Here is a 24,057-nt window from a genome sequence, read left to right on the forward strand (position 1 = left end):
TCCATCATGGCTTCTCTCATGTTCTTATGTGACACAGAGTGTTGGACTGGATGGGCCACTGGCCTGATCCATCATGGCTTCTCTCATGTTCTTATGTGACACAGAGTGTTGGACTGGATGGGCCACTGGCCTGATCCAACATGGCTTCTCTTATGTGACTCAGAGTGTTGGACTGGATGGGCCATTGGCCTGATCCAACAGGGCTTCTCTTATGTTCTTATGTGACACAGAGTGTTGGACTGGAGGGGCCACTGGCCTGATCCAACATGGTTTCTCATATCTTCTTATGTGACACAGAGTGTTGGACTGGATGGGCCACTGGCCTGATCCATCATGGCTTCTCTCATGTTCTTATGTGACACAGAGTGTTGGACTGGATGGGCCACTGGCCTGATCCATCATGGCTTCTCTCATGTTCTTATGTGGCACAGAGTGTTGGACTGGATGGGCCACTGGCCTGATCCAACATGGCTTCTCTTATGTGACTCAGAGTGTTGGACTGGATGGGCCATTGGCCTGATCCAACAGGGCTTCTCTTATGTTCTTATGTGACACAGAGTGTTGGACTGGAGGGGCCGTTGGCCTGATCCATCATGGCTTCTCTCATGTTCTTATGTGACACAGAGTGTTGGACTGGATGGGCTGTTGGCCTGATCCAACATGGCTTCCCTTATGTTCTTAAGTGACACAGAGTGTTGGACTGGATGGGCCACTGGCCTGATCCATCATGGCTTCTCTCATGTTCTTATGTGACACAGAGTGTTGGACTGGATGGGCCACTGGCCTGATCCAACATGGCTTCTCTTATGTGACTCAGAGTGTTGGACTGGATGGGCCATTGGCCTGATCCAACAGGGCTTCTCTTATGTTCTTATGTGACACAGAGTGTTGGACTGGAGGGGCCACTGGCCTGATCCAACATGGTTTCTCATATGTTCTTATGTGACACAGAGTGTTGGACTGGATGGGCCACTGGCCTGATCCATCATGGCTTCTCTCATGTTCTTATGTGACACAGAGTGTTGGACTGGATGGGCCACTGGCCTGATCCATCATGGCTTCTCTCATGTTCTTATGTGACACAGAGTGTTGGACTGGATGGGCCACTGGCCTGATCCAACATGGCTTCTCTTATGTGACTCAGAGTGTTGGACTGGATGGGCCATTGGCCTGATCCAACAGGGCTTCTCTTATGTTCTTATGTGACACAGAGTGTTGGACTGGATGGGCTGTTGGCCTGATCCAACATGGCTTCCCTTATGTTCTTAAGTGACACAGAGTGTTGGACTGGATGGGCCACTGGCCTGATCCATCATGGCTTCTCTTATGTTCTTATGTTCATGAGTTGGGGGTCTGGCGTTTGTTAGCTTTTGTTAACTGGGCTGAAACACCAACAATTAAGTTGGAACAGCAGACTGATATCCATGTACTAAACCCGTTAAGTATCCTGGGTGTGAAGTGCAATAAATGAGAGTCTGTTGTGATGTTAGCTCTGGGTTAAAACGAGGGCATCGGTTTCTCAGGGGTTTGATTTAAACACGCAACACACACATGAACATAATTCTAGGTTGCCATTAGAAAAATGAATACATTAAATTATAGTGGGAGACGGGTTAGTATATGTAATGAGATAAACAGCCAGTATCCCTATTTGAGTATGTCAATACAAAAAAACATTATTCCGATACACTATTCTGAAAGAGAAATACATTGGAATACTGTGGATATATAGCTATGCTTGGTGAAAATGGGCTTAATATATGCAATGAGATTAAAAAAAAAAAGCCAATATCCCTGTTCAGTCCTGGGGAGGTGTTTGTCCCAAGCGACTCTTTTAATCTGCTAAAAAACATTTCCATGATTCTGCGTATTAACTCACTGTCCATTTTCTCTATATTTGGGACTGCTTGCCATTCCGTATTTTGTCTGATGAGGTGTGCTTCTAGCACACGAAAGCTTCCATTCCAATTAACATTTTTTGTTGGTCTTAAAGGTGCAACTTGACTTTTGCTTTGTTCTACTGCTTCACACCAACACAGCGGCCCACCTGGATTTATCTGAAACCAGCAGGGCTTGTGTGTAAATAAATCTGTTCTGGATGGTGCAGGACAAGAGAAGAGTTCACAGGAACTGACCCTGAAACCACCCGACACTTCTGGTCTCAAAACCTCAGTTTCCCTGCCCTAGAAAAAAAAAAAAAGCACAAGCATTTCGCAGCTTTTTGTGAGAGATCTGCAGCCCAGATAATTGTCCGTGTCCCTCTGACCTGATTTCAGCTGCTTGATGATAAACTCAATCTGCTGGATCATATCGGCGTTTCCTTCCTCGATGTAGCACTGCAGAATGTCTTCCATTTCCTGGAGGGGTTGGAAAACAGAACAGTGGGAGCAGGTGACCTCCGCGGAGGGTCATTTCTGCTGGCGATGCTTTTGCGAGTACCGAACAAAGGGAAGTGGTTCACGACAGAACTAAACCAAAAGCCTGTCGGCAAAACAACCACAAAACGCTGCAAATATTACAAAATGTTGTATCCGTTCATAAGCACTCGATGTCGTGAAATTTGTTTCACGCACGATGACTCACTGACCCCTTCAACTGAGCGCCGTAGCAGCTTCCAACATTCCACACAGCTCATTAAAAGCGCATGCACAGTTCGTCTTGAAATCAGGGCGGATTCTACACCTCTTTCAAAAAATCCACAGGTAGTCCCCAGGTCCAGCGCGACAGCACACCGGTCGGATATCCGTTTCTCGAATGCTTCCTCAGGCGCAAGCGTGATGTAGGGACTCTTACACCGAGTCACCTCACTCTACAGTTCATAAAGTGTCAGTCATCAATGGCTAGCGTTCCTTGACATTGTATGAACTGTAGAGTGATGTGACTCGGTGATGCGACTCGGGGTATGAGTCCCTACGCTTGCGCCTGAGGAAGCACCCCGCCCCCCCCATGACAGCTAGTGTGACTTAGCAGCCGTCAACTCCAGATTGGGAAGCTCCTGGAAATTTGAGGGGTGGAGCTCGGAGAGGTTAGGGTTTGAGGAGGGATGGAACCTCAAGACAGGTACAATGCCACAGACTCCACCGTCCACATCAGCCATTCCCTCCTGTGGGACCACTATTGCCTATCTCCAGGCGAGGGCTGGAAATCAGTCAGAATTACAACTGCTTTCCAGATGGCAGAGATCAGCTCCCCTCGAGGTGAGGGCAAGTGAATGCTTTCACTTGGGTGGGTGGGAAAACAGCAAGCGGTGTGTGTGTGGGGGGGACACTTGCTCAGAGCCTCTTTCTAGAGCCTTTGTGTTTTTCTTCACCATGGGCCTTATACCTGGTATTTTTATAACTGAACATCACAAAGCGACAAGCTCCGGAGTTCTGATTTAAACAGACAATCAGAAGCCAGCTGCTCGCTTTGTGATTCTGTATTGGTCCTAATGATTCTGTATTGGTGATTCTAATGATTCTGTATTGGTGATTCTGTATTGGTCCTAATGAAACACTTGCCTGTGTGGATAACCACCACCACCCCCCTATAACCACAAGGGACCAACTTGGCACCCTGCATTTTAGCGCCTGTGCATTTTAGAGCCAGCTGCTCACTTTGTGATTCTGTATTGGTCCTAATGATTCTGTATTGGTGATTCTGTATTGGTGATTCTAATGATTCTGTATTGGTCCTAATGAAACACTTGCCTGTGTGGATAACCACCCCCCCCTATAACCACAAGGGACCAACTTGGCACCCTGCATTTTAGCGCCTGTGCATTTTAGAGCCAGCTGCTCGCTTTGTGATTCTGTATTGGTCCTAATGATTCTGCATTGGTGATTCTGTATTGGTGATTCTAATGATTCTGTATTGGTGATTCTGTATTGGTCCTAATGAAACACTTGCCAGTGTGGATAACCACCCCCCCTTCCTATAACCACAAGGGACCAACTTGGCACCCTGCATTTTAGCGCACAGCTTAGAAATTGCCAATAAGACGATTCCCTTCCTAGGATACCCAACCCCCTCTCCAGGGTTCTTCTAAGCCAGGGGTAGGGAACGTTGGCTCTCCAGATGTTCTTTCCCTACAACTCCCATCAGCCCCAGCCAGCATAGCCAATGGCTGGAGCTGATGGGAGTTGTAGGCAAAAAAACCCCATCTGGCAAGCCAACGTCCCCTCCCTACCCCTGTTCTAAGCCAAGCAGAATTACAGTCCTTTCCTCAAAGGACCAAAGAACGAGAGACGATTTAAAATCAAAGCCATTAGAATCACCATTTTAAAAGTCCCGCTGTCATGCCTTTCGGAGATAGCTTTGAATCGAGGAAGAGAGATAAGATAAGAGCGGCAGGCAAGAGCGCGCCATCTGTCCAGGCCCAGACAGAGGGACAGGGGGACGATCAGGAGCGAGACCAGCTTTCCCCGGGCTGCTTAATGGAGGGGCGCCGTTATCTCCTCCGAAAGACGGCAGCCGGAGAAAAGCCCCCGCATCGCCTCATCCCATTAATCACGAGCAACAACAGCGGCAGCGGACAGACGCCCTTCCCACAATGCACTGCAGTCCCGTTACGGCCACATTTTCGTTGCAGATAACCAGTTTTGAGCGATGGAACTCGTTCTGCTTGGACCGCACGCGTGGCCTTGCAGCTCTTTATCTATTTATATATATCTACTCGCTTCTCAAGTCGCGGCCGACTCACGGCAACCGCATGGGGCGTTCGAGGCAAGCGGTTAAGAGCGGCCGACTGATCTGGAGATTCGAGTTCGATTCCCCGCTCCTCCACGTGAAGCCTGCTGGGTGACCTTGGGCTGGTCGTGGTTCTCTCAGCCCCACCTACCTCACACACAGGGTGTCTGTTGCAGGGAGAGGAAGGGAAAAGCGATTGTCAGCCACTTCGAGACTCCTTAAAGGAGAGAAAAATAGGGTAGAAGAAGACGACTGCAGATTTATACCCCGCCCTTCTCCCTGAATCAGAGACTCAGAGCGGCTGACAATCTCCTCTATCTTCTCCCCCCACAACAGACACCCTGTGAGGTGGGGGCAGATTTATACCCCGCCCTTCTCCCTGAATCAGAGACTCAGAGCGGCTCACAATCTCCTCTATCTTCTCCCCTCACAACAGACACCCTGTGAGGTGGGGGCAGATTTATACCCCGTCCTTCTCCCTGAATCAGAGACTCAGTGCGGCTCACAATCTCCTCTATCTTCTCCCCCCACAACAGACACCCTGTGAGGTGGGGGCAGATTTATACCCCGCACTTCTCCCTGAATCAGAGACTCAGAGCGGCTCACAATCTCCTATATCTTCTCCCCCCACAACAGACACCCTGTGAGGTGGGGGCAGATTTATACCCCGCCCTTCTCCCTGAATCAGAGACTCAGAGCGGCTCACAATCTCCTTTATCTTCTCCCCCCACAACAGACACCCTGTGAGGTGGGGGCAGATTTATACCCCGCCCTTCTCCCTGAATCAGAGACTCAGAGCGGCTCACCATCTCCTCTATCTTCTCCCCTCACAACAGACACCCTGTGAGGTGGGGGCAGATTTATACCCCGCCCTTCTCTTTGAATCAGAGACTCAGAGCGGCTCACAATCTCCTATATCTTCTCCCCCCACAACAGACACCCTGTGAGGTGGGGGCAGATTTATACCCCGTCCTTCTCCCTGAATCAGAGACTCAGAGCGGCTCACAATCTCCTCTATCTTCTCCCCCCACAACAGACACCCTGTGAGGTGGGGGCAGATTTATACCCCGCCCTTCTCCCTGAATCAGAGACTCAGAGCGGCTCACAATCTCCTCTATCTTCTCCCCCCACAACAGACACCCTGTGAGGTGGGGGCAGATTTATACCCCGTCCTTCTCCCTGAATCAGAGACTCAGAGCGGCTCACAATCTCCTCTATCTTCTCCCCTCACAACAGACACCCTGTGAGGTGGGGGCAGATTTATACCCCGTCCTTCTCCCTGAATCAGAGACTCAGAGCGGCTCACAGTCTCCTCTATCTTCTCCCCCCACAACAGACACCCTGTGAGGTGGGGGCAGATTTATACCCCGCCCTTCTCCCTGAATCAGAGACTCAGAGCGGCTCACAGTCTCCTCTATCTTCTCCCCCCACAACAGACACCCTGTGAGGTGGGGGCAGATTTATACCCCGTCCTTCTCCCTGAATCAGAGACTCAGAGCGGCTCACAATCTCCTCTATCTTCTCCCCTCACAACAGACACCCTGTGAGGTGGGGGCAGATTTATACCCCGTCCTTCTCCCTGAATCAGAGACTCAGAGCGGCTCACAGTCTCCTCTATCTTCTCCCCCCACAACAGACACCCTGTGAGGTGGGGGCAGATTTATACGCCGCCCTTCTCCCTGAATCAGAGACTCAGAGCGGCTCACAGTCTCCTCTATCTTCTCCCCCCACAACAGACACCCTGTGAGGTGGGTGGGGCTGAGAGACCTCTCCCAGAAGCTACCCTTTCAAGGACAACTCTGCGAGAGCTCTGGCTGGCCCAAGGTCATTCCAGCAGCTGCAGGTGGAGGAGGGAGGGGAATCAAACCTGGTTCTCCCAGATAAGAGTCCGCGCACTTAACCGGCTCTCAAACTGGTATAAAAATCAGCTCCTCCTCCTTCTGATATTCCTTGGTGGTCTACTTAGCAGAGCCGACACTGTTCATTTCCGCTGGGCTGGTCGTTGTTACTGCACCAATACAGCTGTTATTGGGACAAACTCCAGCTGTTGTTCCAGGCTGCTGGTCTTTCCCTATCTTTGCTGTAGGCCAGTGTGTGCCCCAAAATCCCAAGGGGGGCAGGATCTGGGGACAGGGAAGGTTAGCATTGCTGGAAGGGCTTGCAGATGTTTTAAGGCCACAAAGGTGCATTCAGATGGGGAATATGCTTTTTGGGGAGATTCTGTATTGACAGTATGGCATTTCTTTACTGAAAGAATGAGAAGAACTGCAGATTTATACCCCGCCCTTCTCTCTGAATCAGAGACTCAGAGCGGCTCACCATCTCCTTTATCTCCCTCCCCCACAACAGACACCCTGTGAGGTGGGTGGGGCTGGAGAGGGCTCTCACAGTAGCTGCCCTTTTGAGGACAACCTCTGCCAGAGCTATGGCTGACCCAAGGCCGTTCCAGCAGGTGCAAGTGGAGGAGTGGGGAATCAAACCCGGTTCTCCCAGGTAAGAGTCCGCACACTGGCACTGTTTTCATTTCCTTGCTAGCTGTCAGCTCTTAGCTAGAGGTGTGAACTGACCATCATTGACTCTGGCCAGGAAGGTCATTAGCATTTCTAAAGTGTTATTGGGAAGATGATGATTTTGACAACGACGATGAATTTATATCCTGCCTTTTTCTCCAAATCTCAGAGTCTCAGAGCAGCTCACAATCGCCTTTATCTTCCTCTTCCATAACAAACACCCTGTGAGGTGGGTGGGGCTGAGAGAGCCCCCCCAGAAGCTGCCCTTTCAAGGACAGCTCTGCCAGAGTTATGGCTGACCCAAGGCCATTCCAGCAGCTGTAAGTGGAGGAGTGGGGAATCAAACCCGGTTCTCCCAGATAAGAGAGCTCTGGCTGACCCAAGGCCATTCCAGCAGCTGCAAGTGGAGGAGTGGGGAATCAAACCCGGTTCTCCCAGATAAGAGAGCTCTGGCTGACCCAAGGCCATTCCAGCAGCTGCAAGTGGAGGAGTGGGGAATCAAACCCGGTTCCCCCAGATAAGAGAGCTCTGGCTGACCCAAGGCCATTCCAGCAGGTGCAAGTGGAGGAGTGGGGAATCAAACCCGGTTCTCCCAGATAAGAGAGCTCTGGCTGACCCAAGGCCATTCCAGCAGGTGCAAGTGGAGGAGTGGGGAATCAAACCCGGTTCTCCCAGATAAGAGAGCTCTGGCTGACCCAAGGCCATTCCAGCAGGTGCAAGTGAAGGAGTGGGGAATCAAACCCGGTTCTCCCAGATAAGAGAGCTGTGGCTGACCCAAGGCCATTCCAGCAGGTGCAAATGAAGGAGTGGGGAATCAAACCCGGTTCTCCCAGATAAGGGAGCTCTGGCTGACCCAAGGCCATTCCAGCAGCTGCAAGTGGAGGAGCGGGGAATCAAACCCGGTTCTCCCAGATAAGAGAGCTCTGGCTGACCCAAGGCCATTCCAGCAGCTGCAAGTGGAGGAGCGGGGAATCAAACCCGGTTCTCCCAGATAAGAGAGCTCGGGCTGACCCAAGGCCATTCCAGCAGCTGCAAGTGGAGGAGGGGGGAATCAAACCCGGTTCTCCCAGATAAGAGAGCTCTGGCTGACCCAAGGCCATTGCAGCAGCTGCAAGTGGAGGAGTGGGGAATCAAACCCGGTTCTCCCAGATAAGAGAGCTCTGGCTGACCCAAGGCCATTCCAGCAGCTGCAAGTGGAGGAGGGGGGAATCAAACCCGGTTCTCCCAGATAAGAGTCCATGCACTTCACCACGACACCAAACTGGCTCTCTTGGCTACACCAAACATGAGCAAAGCGGGGGCCTCAGAACCGTGACTTCTTCTTTCCCAGAATTCAGTCTTAATTTAGGAGGCTTCCGCATCAGCTGTTTAGGCCTGAAATTGCCCTCATGCCTTCACTCAGCTTCCAGGGGAGAATCTAGATCAAGGGTGGCCAGGCTTGCTCAACCGAAGAGCCACACAGAACAACCGGCAGGTGTCTGAGAGTCGCAAGACATGGATGTCGGATGTTTGAGAGCAGGAAGGAGAGAAGAAACGAGGGAAGGGGGGGAGGCAGAGGTGGAAAGAAAGCAACTTTAACTTTAAACGCATTCGCCAAGCTGCTGGCTGGCTTGGTTTGAAGAAGTGATTTCAAGAGAGAAGCGCCTTTTCCGCGCTGCAGATGAGGCAGCGGGGGCTTCGAGAGCCACGCGTGGCTCCTGAGCCGCAGTTTGGCCACCCCGATCTAGATGATAACGATGGTAACGCAATGCATTCCAGCGTCTTCCCTGCTGTCCTCTCGTCTTTCTTCAAGCCAGTTTGAGAGGGAGCCAGTTTGGTGTAGTGGTTAAGTATCTGGGAGAACCGGGTTTGATTCCCCACTCCTCCACTTGCACCTGCTGGAATGGCCTTGGGTCAGCCAGAGCTCTCTTATCTGGGTGAGCCGGGTTTGATTCCCCACTCCTCCACTTGCACCTGCTGGAATGGCCTTGGGTCAGCCATAGCTCTCTTATCTGGGTGAACCGGGTTTGATTCCCCACTCCTCCACTTGCACCTGCTGGAATGGCCTTGGGTCAGCCATAGCTCTCTTATCTGGGAGAACCGGGCTTGATTCCCCACTCCTCCACTTGCACCTGCTGGAATGGCCTTTGGTCAGCCAGAGCTCTCTTGTCTGGGAGAACCGGGTTTGATTCCCCACTCCTCCACTTGCAGCTGCTGGAATGGCCTTGGGTCAGCCACAGCTCTCTTATCTGGGTGAACCGGGTTTGATTCCCCACTCCTCCACTTGCAGCTGCTGGAATGGCCTTGGGTCAGCCACAGCTCTCTTATCTGGGAGAACCGGGTTTGATTCCCCACTCCTCCACTTGCAGCTGCTGGAATGGCCTTGGGTCAGCCATAGCTCTCGCAGGAGTTGTCCTTGAAAGGGCAGCTGCTGTGAGAGCCCTCTCCAGCCCCGCCCACCTCACAGGGTGTCTGCTGTGGGGGAGGAAGGTAAAGGAGATTGTGAGCCGCTCTGAGACTCTTCGGAGTGGAGGGCAGGATATAAATCCAATATCTTCATCTACCTCACAGGGTGTCTGTTGTGGGGGAGGAAGGGAAAGGAGATTGTGAGCCGCTCTGAGACTCTTTGGAGTGGAGGGCGGGATATAAATCCAATATCTTCTTCATCTTCTTCTTCTTCAGACTCGCTCTGTGTCGATTTTTTTTTTTTTTTAAATGCGAGGGCAAAACCAGACTAACCTCTATGAACTCGCAACTCGTGACTGAGTCGCTCAGTCCTTTGGCCTCTTAAATCTTCCTCCTTCCCTCTGGCTTCAGCTTCACTATTTACTATAAACTCAGGAATCAGGACTTCATTATCAGCTCCCTGAGGACTCATAAGCCCTCAGCGATTCTTGCATTTGTTTGTCGTTGTGCTATTACGATCAGAGCACAATAATACTAGCCAGCCAGCCCTGAGCAAACAGGAAGCCATTAACGAGTAAGACACAGCGACCAAAGGAAAGGAGAAAAGGAAGCTTTGATAAGTGGTACTTCAGTGTAATTGCATAGCAGGATCTGGCTCATGAAGACAGGCAATGAACATATGAAGCTGCCTTCTACTGAATCAGACCCTGGGTCCATCAAAGTCAGTCTTGTCTTCTCAGACTGGCAGCGGCTCTCCAGGGTCTCAAGCTGAGGTTTTTCACACCTATTTTCCTGGACCCTTTTTTAGTGGAGATGCCGGTGATTGAACCTGGGACCTTCTGCTTACCAAGCAGATGCTCTACCACTGAGCCTCCCTCCCTAAAGTCAGTATTGTCTGTTCAGACTGGCAGTGGCTCTCCAGGGTCTCCAGCGGAGGTTTTTCACGCCTATTTGCCTGGACCCTTTTGAGTTGGAGATGCCAGGGATTGAACCTGGGACCCTCTGCTTACCAAGCAGATGCTCTGCCACTGAGCCACAGCCCCATTCGTGGCTCTCCAGCGTCTCCAGCGGAGGTTTTTCACACCTATTTGCCTGGACCCTTTTTTAGTGGAGATGCCGGTGATTGAACCTGGGACCTTCTGCTTCCCAAGCAGATGCTCTACCACTGAGCCACCATCCCCCCATGATGCTAGACCACCGAGGAAGACCGGGGTCGCTGCAAAGAGGCAGGCGACGGCAAAACCGCCTCTCAGCGTCTCTCGCCTTGAATACTTGAATGAGAGACCACCAAAGAAGTCTAGGGTAGCTATGCAGAGAGAGGCGATGGCAGAAGCACCTCTGCTCGTCTCTTGCCTTGAAACCTCAGAAGCTGAGCAGGGTTGGCGTGGTTATTACTTCGATGGGGGGCCACTAAGGAAGACCAGGGTCGTTAACGCCGAGGCAGGCAATAGCAAACCACCTCTGAATGTCTCTTGCCTTGAATACTTGAATGAGGGACTCCCAAGAAGAAGAAGATATTGGATTTATATCCCGCCCTATACTCTGAATCTCAAGAGTCTCAGAATGGTCACAATCTCCTTTACCTCCCCCCCCCCAACACACACACAACAGACGCCCTGTGAGGTGGGTGGGGCTGAGAGAGCTCTGACAGAAGCTGCCCTTTCAAGGACAACTCTGCCAGAGCGATGGCTGACCCAAGGCCATTCCAGCAGCTGCAAGCGGAGGAGTGGGGAATCAAACCCGGTTCTCTCAGATAAGAGTCCGCGCAGTTAACCATGACACCAAACTCTCTCAAGGAAGTCCAGAGTCACTATGAAGAGGCAGCCAATGACCAAACCCCCTCTGTTCGTCTCCTGCCTGGAAACCTCAGAAGCTAAGGTTAGCCCCGGTTATTGCTCAGATGGGGGAGGCCACCAAGGCCGAGGCAGGCAACGGCAAAACCACCTCTGCCTTGAAAACCCTAAGTCAGCTGCAGCTTGACCGTCCTTTACGCACAGACATTTTGGACCAAGAGAAGACAAAACCACTCACAGACCCGGGCGGGTCTCTTACCATTGCTCGAGCTTCTTCTCGTATGGAGGGAACGGCGAGGATGCTGTACAGCGCCCCGTTCACGTAGGAATGTATCTGAGAGGGAACAGAAGCTCATTTTTAACTCTCTATATTGGGGGTGTCAAACTCATTTCTTATGAGGGCCGGATCTGACATAAATGAGACCTGGTTGGTCTGGGCCAGGCCGTGTGTGTACCTATTTAAGATTAGGTAGCAGAGAAATAAACTTTATGAAGGACACAGAAAAACACAATTAAAGGTGTTTTTTTAAAAATAAAAAAACAACTTAAAACACGCTTAAAACGTTAGCACTCGGCCTTAAAGATGCTTTCTTTGTATTTCTCCCATGGGATCCAGGGAACTGGGCAAAGGAAGCTCTGGCTCTTTCCTTCCTTCCCCAGGGGACTGGGGGGGGGGGAGGAGCCTCAGCCAATAGAAGGAAGAGAGGCTTGGCTCAGTAGCTCTGTGTCTGATCAAGAGAGCCTGGAAAAACAAGCTCTGCCTCCCCCCCTTCCTCCTCAAGGGAGGAGCCTCAGCCAACGGAGAAAATAGAGGTTTTGCTCTGTAGCTCCTGTGCGATTGAGCAAGACTTGCAAAGCAGGCTGTTATGCAAAAGGAAGCAAGATATAGGGAGGAGGAAGCAGATGACAGCCAGTTGCTTGGGGGGCTGATAAGAGCCCTCAGGGGGCCTGATTCGGCCCCTGGACCACATGTTTAACACCCCTGGTCTAGAGGCTTGCAGGATTTCTGGGCTGAGTCCACCCTAACTAGGCCCCGCACCCAGCACATTATCATCAGGGATGATTTAAAGTCAGGGAGCCAACCCTCTCTTCCTTCTATTGGCTGAAGCTCCCCCCCCCCAGTTCCCTGGGGAAGGAAAGAAAGAGCCAGAGCTTCCTTTGCCCAGGGATGTTATTAGAGTCACGGAGCAGGAGCAGACTCCGGCATCAACGGCGTGCATGCGACGACCTCGCCAGATGCGGAGGCTTTTTGGAATCAGCGGAGTCATGTGCGGGTTTCTCATGCAGGAGGGCTGCACAACAGATCTCTATCTGACGGTTCAAAGGGAATCGTTTCCAAGGTTTTTAAATAATCCCAGGAACCAGAAGCCTGGGATCCAAACAGGCCAAATTAGCATTACGCGGCTGCCAGGCGTTTCTTTGGCCGTTCCCATTTGAGAAATTGAGAAAAGGCCCCTTTCAGATGCCGGCCGAGGAGAATTCGCCATCAGGAGTTCAACAGTGGAATATACACTCCCCACCCCTGCCCGAATTTAATTCAGAATAAACTCAATGCATTCTGTTTGCCAGGGGTCATTTTTGTAGAAAAACAGGCGGCGGAGCTCATTAGCAGAACTCATTAGCGTATGCCGCTGATCCCCAGCCGAAAGCAACCCGATGCAAGAAAGGAGGGCCCTGGGCAAGCGAGGCCTGCTTGGGCTGGCTAGAGATCCAGCCAGCCCAAGTGGGCCTCGCTCACCTGGGGCTCTCCTGGGCTGCTGCCTCCCCCAGTCAAAAGGCCAGCAAGCTACCTGCCGCCCAAAATCACCTAAGAAGTGGAGAAAGGGTGGCATGGGCTTCTCCAGGGGTTAATGTGGACTGCTGGGGGCGTGGCAAAGCCCCTGATGGCTGGCTGGCTGCCCGCTCTCCTAATCCAGGGATTGTTATGCAGCTACACCTGCTATTCAATGGACAAGGGAGGTGGGGAGGAGGAGGGGGAACCCGCAGAAAGGTTCAGGAGCTGTGCTCCTGTGAGCTCCTGCTGAATCTGAGGCCTGCTGTTCACCTTCTTCTAAGAAGTATTGGACTTTGGAAGCCTCCTTGTGCTGGCAGAACAGCTCCACGGGACCCAACCCACCATCTTTTCCCTTCAACGCACCTGCAGGTATTAGAGGCAGACATACCTCATGGTTCTCGTGGCCAAGAAGATCAGAGAGAACTTTGAGAACCTCGTTGGCGATTTTCACGCACATTTTCTTTCCTGGGGAGGGTAAAAAGACACGGATGCAGATGACCCAAAAAGAGGCCTCGGGAAGAGAATCCAGCTCGCTTCGTCTGCAGTCAAGCTAATGTGACCCGGGCTGCTGTCATTTGGCCCGAATGGCCCAACGGAAGATTTTCCCCGTTTCAGTGATGCTGACGGACATGACCACTTAAGTTTCAGAGCAACAGTTTATCAAGGTCAGTAGTGTCTACTCCAGGGGTGTCAAACTCATTTGTTACGAAGAAGAAGATATTGGATTTATATCCCGCCCTCCACTCCGAAGAGTCTCAGAGCGGCTCACAATCTCCTTTCCCTTCCTCCCCCACAACAGACACCCTGTGAGGTAGATGAAGATATTGGATTTATATCCCTCCCTCCACTCCGAAGAGTCTCAGAGCGGCTCACAATCTCCTTTACCTTCCTCCCCCACAACAGACACCCTGTGAGGTAGTTGAAGATATTGGATTTATATCCCGCCCTCCACTCCGAAGACTCTCAGAGTGGCTCACAATCTCGTTTCCCTTCCTCCCCCACAACAGACACCCTGTGAGGTAGATGAAGATATTGGATTTATATCCCGCCCTCCACTCCGAAGAGTCTCAGAGCGGCTCATAATCTCCTTTCCCTTCCTCCCCCACAACAGACACCCTGTGAGGTAGATGAAGATATTGGATTTATATCCCTCCCTCCACTCCGAAGAGTCTCAGAGCGGCTCACAATCTCCTTTACCTTCCTCCCCCACAACAGACACCCTGTGAGGTAGATGAAGATATTGGATTTATATCCCTCCCTCCACTCCGAAGAGTCTCAGAGCGGCTCACAATCTCCTTTACCTTCCTCCCCCACAACAGACACCCTGTGAGGTAGATGAAGATATTCAATTTATATCCCGCCCTCCACTCCGAAGAGTCTCAGAGCGGCTCATAATCTCCTTTCCCTTCCTCCCCCACAACAGACACCCTGTGAGGTAGATGAAGATATTGGATTTATATCCCTCCCTCCACTCCGAAGAGTCTCAGAGCGGCTCACAATCTCCTTTACCTTCCTCCCCCACAACAGACACCCTGTGAGGTAGATGAAGATATTGGATTTATATCCCGCCCTCCACTCCGAAGAGTCTCAGAGCGGCTCACAATCTCCTTTCCCTTCCTCCCCCACAACAGACACCCTGTGAGGTAGATGAAGATATTGGATTTATATCCCGCCCTCCACTCCGAAGAGTCACAGAGCGGCTCACAATCTCCTTTACCTTCCTCCCCCACAGCAGACACCCTATGAGGTAGATGAAGATATTGGATTTATATCCCTCCCTCCACTCCGAAGAGTCTCAGAGCGGCTCACAATCTCCTTTTGTCTCCTGACAAAGGGAGATGTGACCCTTGGGAGTTCATAGCCTGGAAATCTTGTTATCCCAGCTGGCCTCAAACACTGGCCATCTGCTGTAGACCCACCCGGCTGTCCTCTGAAGCTACCTTCCTGGAGATTTAGTGGCGGGACCCGGGAAACGTGGGACCACAGCAAGGCGTGATGCCACAGAGACCGCCCTCCAAAGCAGCCATTTTCTGCAGGGAAACTGATCTGTTGTCGGGGGGGCCAGCGGTAATTCTGGAGGATCTCCATGTGCCACCCAACGGCTGCCAACCTAACGGCCGCTCTCCTACCCTCTACCGGGCAGAGGCAGTTTCCAGTTCAGATACAAGAGCTTTAAAGGGAGGCTGGACTCTCGACAGCTTATACCAGGGGTGGCCAAGCCGCAGCAGCACGTGAACATATGAACATATATGAACATATGAAGCTGCCTTATACTGAATCAGACCCTCGGTCCATCAAAGTCAGTCTTGTCTTCTCAGACTGGCAGCGGCTCTCCAGGGTCTCAAGCTGAGGTTTTTCACACCTATTTGCCTGGACCCTTTTTTGGAGATGCCGGGAATTGAATCTGGGACCTTCTGCTTCCCAAGCAGATGCTCTACCACTGAGCCACCGTCCCTCCCCACGTGGCTCTTTCACACGTACCGTGTGGCTCTCGAAGCCCCCGCTGCCCCATCAGCTGGCTTGGAGGAGAAGGCGTTTGTCTCTTTCAATAGCTTCCGTGAGCCGAGCCAGCTGGCAGCTTGGAGAATGCATTTCATGTTGCTTTCTTTCCACCCTCCTACTTCCCCCCTCATCATCTATTTGTCTCCACCCCAAGGCTGGCCCTGCCGCTAGGCAAAACAGGTACCCGCCTTCTGGGGCCTCCGATGTAACTCAGTGCTGAGCGGTGGGGGAGGGGGTGCCAGGAGTTAGCCTTGCCTAGGATGCCAGATGGCCTAGGGCCGGCCCTCCCTCCCTGTCTTGTGGCTCTCAAACGTCTGTTGTTTATTCTATGCCAGTACGATATGGTGACCAAGTGTATGGACTCTTATCTGGGAGAACGGGGTTTGCTTCCCCACTCCTCCACTTGCAGCTGCTGGAATGGCCTTGGGTCAGCCAGAGCTCTCTTGTCTGGGAGAACGGGGTTTGATTCCCCACTCCTCCACTTGCAGCTGCTGGAATGGCCTTGGGTCAGCCGCAGTCCTCGCAGAGTTGTCCTCGAAAGGGCAGCTTTTGTCAGAGCTCTCTCAGGCCCAGCTACCCTCATAGGGTGTCTGCTGCGGGGGTGGGGGGAGGTAAAGGAGATCGTGAGCTGCTCTGAGACGCTGAGATCCAGAGTATAAAAAGGTAAAGGTAGCCCCCTGCGCAAGCACCAGTTGTTTCCGACTCTGCTTTCACAACGTTTTCACGGCAGACTTTTTACACGGTGGTTTGCCATTGCCTTCCCCAGTCGTCTACACTTTCCCCCCAGCAAGCTGGGGACTCATTTGACCGACCTCGGAAGGATGGAAGGCTGAGTCAACCTCGAGTTGGCTACCTGAAACCAGCTTCCGCTGGGATCAAACTCAGGTCGTGAGCAGCGCTTAGGACTGCAGTACTGCAGCTTTACCACTCTGCGCCACGGGGCTGGGTGGGATATAAATCAAATATCTTCTTCATCTTCTGCGTGGACGAAATACTTTGTTTGGAGGGCCGCTCAGGTCGGAAATGAGATTCGGATTGGAGGGCATGATATAAATCCAATATTGCCTTCTTCTTCTTCTTCTACGCGGCTCTGACATTCAGCAAGTTTGGCTTATATTCCGGAAATCTAGTTGGCCTCCGAGATGCTAGTGGACTGAAGCCTTGCTCCTATTACAGGCCGGTGCAGCCACCCTTCCGAAACCGAGCCCAGCAAACAACCCTTGTGTGATTAAGCTGGACTTCGGGAGGGGTGTGAGGAAAAGGCACCCAGAGAACCTCAACAGAGAACCCGCCCTACCACACCGCTTCCCCAATGCGGGCTGTCCCAGGATACCTGGACTCCGAAGGCAAAGGTTCATGAGCAAGGCGACCGAATAGGTCAAGGTGTAATCCGACATGGAGTCTGTGTCTTTTAGCGCCTCCACCAGCCACAGGATCAGCTCATCCTTAATCATCGCAGACTGCAGAGCGCGCCTAGAGCGGGAAGACATGCAACAGAATATTCAGCCGATGCTCGGCAAGGGGAAAGTTTCCACCGAAGAGCGGCCGCCTTGCTCGAACTGAAAGGAAAGGAAAGGTCCCCTGTGCGAGCACCAGTCGTTTCCGACTCTGGAGTGACGTTGCTTTCACAACGTTTTCACGGCAGACTTTTTACGGGATGGTATGCCCTGGCCTTCCCAGTCATCTACACTTTCCCCCCAGCAAGCTGGGTACTCCTTTGACCGACCTCGGAAGGATGGAAGGCTGAGTCAACCTTGGGCCGGCTACCTGAATTTAAGGAAAAGGAAAGGTCCCCTGTGCAAGCACCAGTTGTTTCCGACTCAGGGGCAACGTTGCTTTCACAACATTTTCACAGCAGACTTTTTACGGGGTGGTTTGCCCTTGCCTTCCCCAGTCATCTCCGCTTTCCCCCCAGTAAGCTGGGCACTCATTTGACTGACCTCAGAAGGATGGAAGGCTGAGTCAACCTCGAGCCAGCTATCTGAAAACCCAGTTTCCACTAGGACGTTTTCACGGCAGACTTTTTATGGGGTGGTTTGCCATTGCCTTCCCCAATCATCTACGCTTTCCCCCCGCCCCCCAGCAAGCTGGGGACTCATTTGACCGATCTTGGAAGGATGAAAGGCTGAGTCAACCTCGAGCCGGCTATCTGAAAACCCAGCTTCCGCCAGGATGTTTTCACGGCAGACGTTTTACGGGGTGGTTTGCCATTGCCTTCCTCGGTCATCTACGCTTTCCCCCCAGCAAGCTGGGGACTCATTTGACCAACCTCGGAAGGATGGAAGGCTGAGTCAACCTGGAGCCAGCTACCTGAAAACCCAGCTTCCGCAAGGATGTTTTCACAGAAGACTTTTTACGGGGCGGTTTGCCATTGCCTTCCTCGGTCATCTACACTTTCCCCCCAGCAAACTGGGTATTCATTGTACCGACCTCGGAAGGATGGAAGGCTGAGTCAACCTCAAACCGGCTACCTGAAAACCCAGCTTCCACCGGGGATCGAACTCAGGTCGTGAGCAGAGCTTAGGACTGCAGGACTGCAGCTTTAACACTCTGTGCCACGAGGCTCGAACCGAAAAGGCCGCTCCAAAGCTCCGCGAGTGGATTTAGCCGCCTTAAAAAGAGCAAGTCCATATTTACTGCATTCCTATCCTCCCCATCTGCCCAATCAGGGATACTAAGGCGGCTAATGAAAATACATCATAAAACCAGGCCTCAGATTCAGCGGGAGCTCACAGGAGCACAGCTCCTGAACCTTTCTGAGGGTCCCCCCTCTTCCTTGTCCATTGAATAGGAGGTGCAGCTGCATAACATTCCCTGGATTAGGAGAGCGGGCAGCCAGCCAGCCTCCAGGGGCTTTGCCACACCCCCAGCAGCCCTCCTTAACCCCTGGAGAAGCCCGCACCACCCTTTCTCCACTTCTTACGTGATTTTGGGCAGCGGGTGGCTTGCTGGCCTTATGACTGGGGGGGGATGGCTCAAGAGAGCCCCGGGCGAGCGAAGCCTGCTTGGGCTGGCTGGATCTCTAGCCAGCCCAAGCAGGCCTCGCTCGCCCAGGGCTCTCCTTTCTCGCATTGGGTTGCTTTCGGCTGGGTGGTGGTGGTGGCACAGGTTAACGAGCGATGCTAATGAGCTCCACCGCCTGTTTTTCTACAAAACGACCCCTGCATAAAACCTATTAAAAACCAGAGCTAAAAATAAATGTAATAAAACCGCATCCAGCACATTGAAACGTAAGGCAGTTCCAGTTCTGTCTGTTCAAACTCCACCCTATCAAGAGGGATTCTCGGGTGAGGCGGGGAAAGTTGGGGTCCAGCAAGAAACCTCCGCTCCACACATATCCATGGAGGAGACCCCAAGAGGTAAGGACATCTTTGTTACCTGCCTTCTTCCTCTCATACCCAGGAAGGCACTGAAGATACTGAGTCCAGAGACCACAAGCTGCAGTCCACTGGAGCACTTGCCACCGTGCTCAGTTGTTGTTCCCGAGAGAGCAGGGTCTGAGACCCACAAGGCCATTTGGATTCGAATCTGGGAGGGGTGGGATTCTAGCAGGAGCTCCGTTGCATATTAGGCCACACCCTCTGATGTAGCCAATCCTCCTGGAGCTTACAAAAAAGAGCCCTGTTTGGTGTAGGGGTTAAGTGCGTGGACTCTTATCTGGGAGAACCGGGTTTGATTCCCCCACTCCTCTACTTGCAGCAGCTGGAATGGCCTTGGGTCAGCCACAGCTCTGGCAGAGGTTGTCCTTGAAAGGGCAGCTGCTGTGAGAGCCCTCTCAGCCCCACCCACCTCACAGGGTGTCTGTTGAGGGGAAAGGAGGGAAAGGAGATTGTAGGCTGCTCTGAGACTCTGTCCTTGAAAGGGCAGCTTCTGGGAGAGCTCTCTCAGCCCCACCTATCTCACAGGATGTCTGTTGAGGGGAAAGGAGACTGTAGGTTGCTCTGAGACTCTGTCCTTGAAAGGGCAGCTTCTGCGAGAGCTCTCTCAGCCCCACCCACCTCACAGGGTGTCTGTTGAGGGGAAAGAAGGGAAAGGAGATTGTAGGCTGCTCTGAGACTCTGTCCTTGAAAGGGCAGCTGCTGTGAGAGCTCTCTCAGCCCCACCCACCTCACAGGGTGTCTGTTGTGGGGGAGGAAGGTAAAGGAAATTGTGAGCCGCTCTGAGACTCTTCGGAATGGAGGGCGGGATATAAATCCAATATCTTCTTCTTCTTCTTCAAAGGAGCTCCTGCTAGAATTCCACCCCTGGGATAAACAGGTTGCTTACCTATAACTGATGATCTTCGAGTGGTCATCTGTGCAGTCACACACATGGGTCTTGCCGCAGGCAACAGATCCATACCTCGGAGTCTCCAATAGCTCGCCTAGAGCATTTTTTGGCATGCTTTCCGCTCGCCCTGGGGAGCAGGCATCGACTGCGCATGCCTGGAGCGAGCGGGAGGCGCCATTCCCACTCAGTTTCTTCCAGCCGCTACTGACAGTCTACAGAGGTAAAAACCAAGGCAGAAAAAGTCAGCAGAGGGGAAGGCTGGGTGGGCGTGTGTGACTGCACAGATGAGCACTCGAAGATCATCAGTTACAGGTAAGCAACCCGTTTATCTTCATCGTGGTCTCTGTGCAGTCCCACACATGGGTGACTAGCAAGCTGAAAGTGAAAAAGGAAGGTGGGTGCTGGCAAGAAAAAAACATTTCCATACTTACAATGTATGCATGCACTCACCTGGGGTGATTTCAGTGGAAGATGGACCTGAGGACCGCTTGGCCGAAGAAGGCGTCCCGTCTGGCATGAACATCCAAGGCATAGTGCGAGACGAACGTGGAAGGCGAGGACCATGATGCAGCAACACAGACGTCCTCTAAGGAGACGCCCTCCAGGAAGGCCGAAGAGGTCAAGACTGCTCTAGTCGAGTGAGCCTTAAGGCCCTCAGGTAAAGGTTGCTTAGCAACTTCATAACACACCCGGATTGCAATGGATACCCACTTAGAGAATCTCTGAATAGAAACTTTGTGTCCTCTTTGAGGATTGCCGTAGGCCACAAATAAGTTAGGGTCCTTATGGAACGGTTGCGTACGAGAGAGGTAAAAGAACAAAGCTCTTCTGACATCGAGAGTGTGTAGAGCTCTTTGTCCAGAGTCTTTAGGATTAGGAAAAAACGTGGGCAACGAAGTAGAAGTTGAAAGATGAAATTTCGATACAACCTTGGGTAAGAAAGCAGGATCCGCTCTCAGGACCACTTTGTTCCTATGAAAAACTGTATAAGGTGGGTCAGAATGGAAGGCACACGAGTCACTGGCCCGCTTGCCAGAAGTGAGAACAACCAACAGGGCAGTCTTCCAGGAGAGAAGATTAAGGTCCACAGTCGCCCAGGGCTCAAACGGGGGTTTCATAAGTTGTGAAAGAACTAACGACAAACTCCAAACTGGCACGATCGGTTTGATAGGAGGGTGAAGGTGCAACATGCCCTTGAGGAATGATTTGGACAGTCTATGGGAGAAAACAGTCTGACCGTCAATAGGCTCGTGGAAAGCAGAAATGGCTGAAAGGTGAACCTTTAAAGAAGAATAGCTGAGCCCCGACACTTGTAGAGACAGCAGGTATTCTAGGATCGAAAGGAGAGGTACAGACTCTGGATCAAGTTGTTGAGAGGATGCAACGGAGCAGAAGCGCTTCCACTGGTATGAGCGGTTTTCTAGCATTCAGGATAACTTCCGCTACTCTCGGTGGTAAAGATGTGGCCGAATTCTCCAAGCCGTAAGTCCTAGAATTTGGGGGTTGTGGTGCCATACCTGGCCGTGATCTTGGGAGAGGAGATTGTTTGCCAGGGGAAGGCGGCGATAAGTGTGATGGGACATTTGAAGGAGTCTCGTGAACCACGGTTGCCGTGGCCCCCATGGCGCTATCAGTATGCAGTCTGTACCGTCCCGAGCAATTTTGAGTAGAGATCGGGTAATTAGAGGGGTTGGTGGAAAAAGATAATGAAGAGGACCCCTCCAGCTGTGGAAGAAAGCATCGTTGCCTCTCCTGGTATAAAAGAGAGGGCATTTCAAGTTGTCCTTCGTAGCAAAAACATCTACTTTTGGAGTCCCGAAGCATGCAAAGATGCGATGCAAGTAACGTGGATTGAGGGACCATTCATGGTCGTCTATGCAAATCCTGCTGAGAGAATCGGCCAAGACATTCTCTGTCCCTGGAAGATGAATGGCAGTCAGGTAGATGCTGTTTTTGATGCACCATTCCCAAAGAAGTATGGCTATGCGGCACAGACGGATAGATCTGGTACCGCCCTGCTTGTTCACATAGAAAAAAACAGGTTGCTTACCTGTAACTTATGATCTTCGAGTGGTCATCTGTGCAGTCACACACATGGGTTTTCCCGCTGGAACGAACCCGACCTCGGAGAATTCAAAGCTAGCCTTAGGCGTTATTTTTGGCGCGCACTTCCTCCCGCCCTGGGGAGCAGGCATCCACTGCGCATGCCTGGAGCGGGGGGAAGGCGCTCCACCCACCAGTTTCTTTCCAGCCGCTGTTAAGTGCAAGATAGTCTGAGAAATGTAGAATCGCATAAACAGCAGCGGGGACGGATGGGTGGGCGTGTGTGACTGCACAGATGACCACTCGAAGATCATAAGTTACAGGTAAGCAACCTGTTTATCTTCTTCGTGGTCTCTGTGCAGTCCCACACATGGGTGACTGATAAGCTAACCTGCACGGAGGTGGGTGCTGTTTCTGAAAGAGAAATTTCAGAAGTTAGGTTATACATAACAGATGGATAAAGGTACTTCCACTCACCATTGGAGGGCATGGCATCTCAGTTGAAAATGGAGCGGAGTACGGCTTGCCCGAAAGAAGAATCTCGCCTTGCATGAATGTCCATAGCATAATGCGTGGCGAAGGTGGACGATGAAGACCACACTGCTGCTGCACAGATGTCTTCAACGGGTATGCCCCTCGCAAAGGCGGAGGATGTGGCTAGTGCCCTAGTAGAGTGTCCCCTTAGAGGTTCTGGAACTGGTTGTTTAGCTAACTTGTAACAAAGTGATATAGCCTCAACCAGCCATTTAGACAGTCTCTGTATAGAGAGTTTCTGTCCCTTCTTGTGGGTTCCGTAGGAGACGAACAATGCGGTATCTTTACGGAAAGCAGCAGTCCTGTCCAAATAGAAGGCAAGGGCTCGACGCACGTCGAGGTTATGGAGGGATTTCTGTTCCGAGTCCGAGGGGTGTTGGAAAAAGGATGGCAAAGTGGTTACACTTTGGAGGTGGAAGGGTGACACCACTTTAGGTAAGAAGTTCGGGTCCGGCCTTAGAACCACTCTGTCGTGATGAAAGACAGTGTAGGGCGGATCAGATCGAAAAGCGCAAATGTCACTGGCCCTTTTAGCTGAGGTGAGTGCAACTAGCAGGGCTGTTTTCCACGATAAAAGGTGCAGGGGGATAGACCCCATTGGTTCGAAGGGGGGCTTCATCAATTGACTAAGCACGACAGATAGACTCCATGTAGGGCAGAATTGCCTTGTCGGCGGTTTAAGGTGGAGAATGCCCTTCAAGAAGGATTTCGTAACAGGATGTGCGAATACTGTGCGGCCCTCTATGCTCTGGTGGAAGGCGGAGATGGCGGCCAGATGCACCTTAAGTGAGGAGTAAGTGAGGCCAGATTCCGAAAGAGAGACGGTGTAAGTAAGGATCTGCGAGATGGAGGAGGACGCAGGGTGGAAATTATTGCGCATGGCATATTGAGTAAAGCGTTTCCATTTGGCGGTGTAGGATTTCCTAGTAGAAGGCTTCCTGGCGTTTAGAAGGATGTGTCTGACATCGTCAGGAAAACCTAAAAACTGATCTTCCAAGCTGTTAATTTGAGGACTGAAGGATTGTGGTGTAGGACCCTGCCCTTCTGTTGTGCCAGAAGATCCTGTACCTGCGGGAAGCAGTGATAAGTCCTGTTCGATAGGAGGAGTAGAGTGGTAAACCACGCCTGGCGCGGCCACCAAGGAGTGATCAAGACACAGTTCGTGTGGTCCAGCTGCAATTTCTGAATTGTCCTTGTTATGAGCGGGATCGGTGGAAAAAGGAAATGAAGTGGGCCGTTCCACGTTTGTAGGAACGCATCCCCTGGTGACAGGGAGGATGGGGGGCCTCTCATGTAGAAAATGTCGCATTGAGCGTTGTCCGGGGACGCAAAGACATCTATGGTTGGGACACCAAACATAGTGAAGACAGGGAGGAGATACTTCCTGTTGATAGACCATTCGTGATCGTTCACTGTCATCCTGCTCAGAGTATCTGCTTGCGTATTCTGCACTCCTGGTAAGTGCACTGCAGTCAGATGGATTTTGTGGGCGATGCTCCAATGCCACAAGCGTAGTGCCATCTTGCAGAGACGGGAGGACGCGGTCCCTCCTTGCCGATTGATATAAAACACAGTCGCC

General features: G+C 51.9%; 1 protein-coding gene across 1 annotated transcript in view; it reads right to left on the minus strand.

The window, feature by feature from the left end:
* The window catches only part of ARMC9 (armadillo repeat containing 9), a 231,135-nt gene that overhangs the window by 89,552 nt on the left and 117,526 nt on the right, over positions 1 to 24,057 (minus strand). The window contains exons 15-18 of the mRNA XM_060242830.1: positions 16,966 to 17,105; positions 13,519 to 13,595; positions 11,616 to 11,690; positions 2,267 to 2,357 (exon numbers count right to left, since the gene is read on the minus strand). Coding sequence (XP_060098813.1) covers positions 2,267 to 2,357; positions 11,616 to 11,690; positions 13,519 to 13,595; positions 16,966 to 17,105 — 383 coding nt within the window. The remainder of the gene's footprint in view (positions 1 to 2,266; positions 2,358 to 11,615; positions 11,691 to 13,518; positions 13,596 to 16,965; positions 17,106 to 24,057) is intronic.

Source organism: Heteronotia binoei, chromosome 6, assembly GCF_032191835.1.
Source record: "Heteronotia binoei isolate CCM8104 ecotype False Entrance Well chromosome 6, APGP_CSIRO_Hbin_v1, whole genome shotgun sequence".
NCBI classification, from domain to species: Eukaryota; Metazoa; Chordata; class Lepidosauria; order Squamata; family Gekkonidae; genus Heteronotia; species Heteronotia binoei.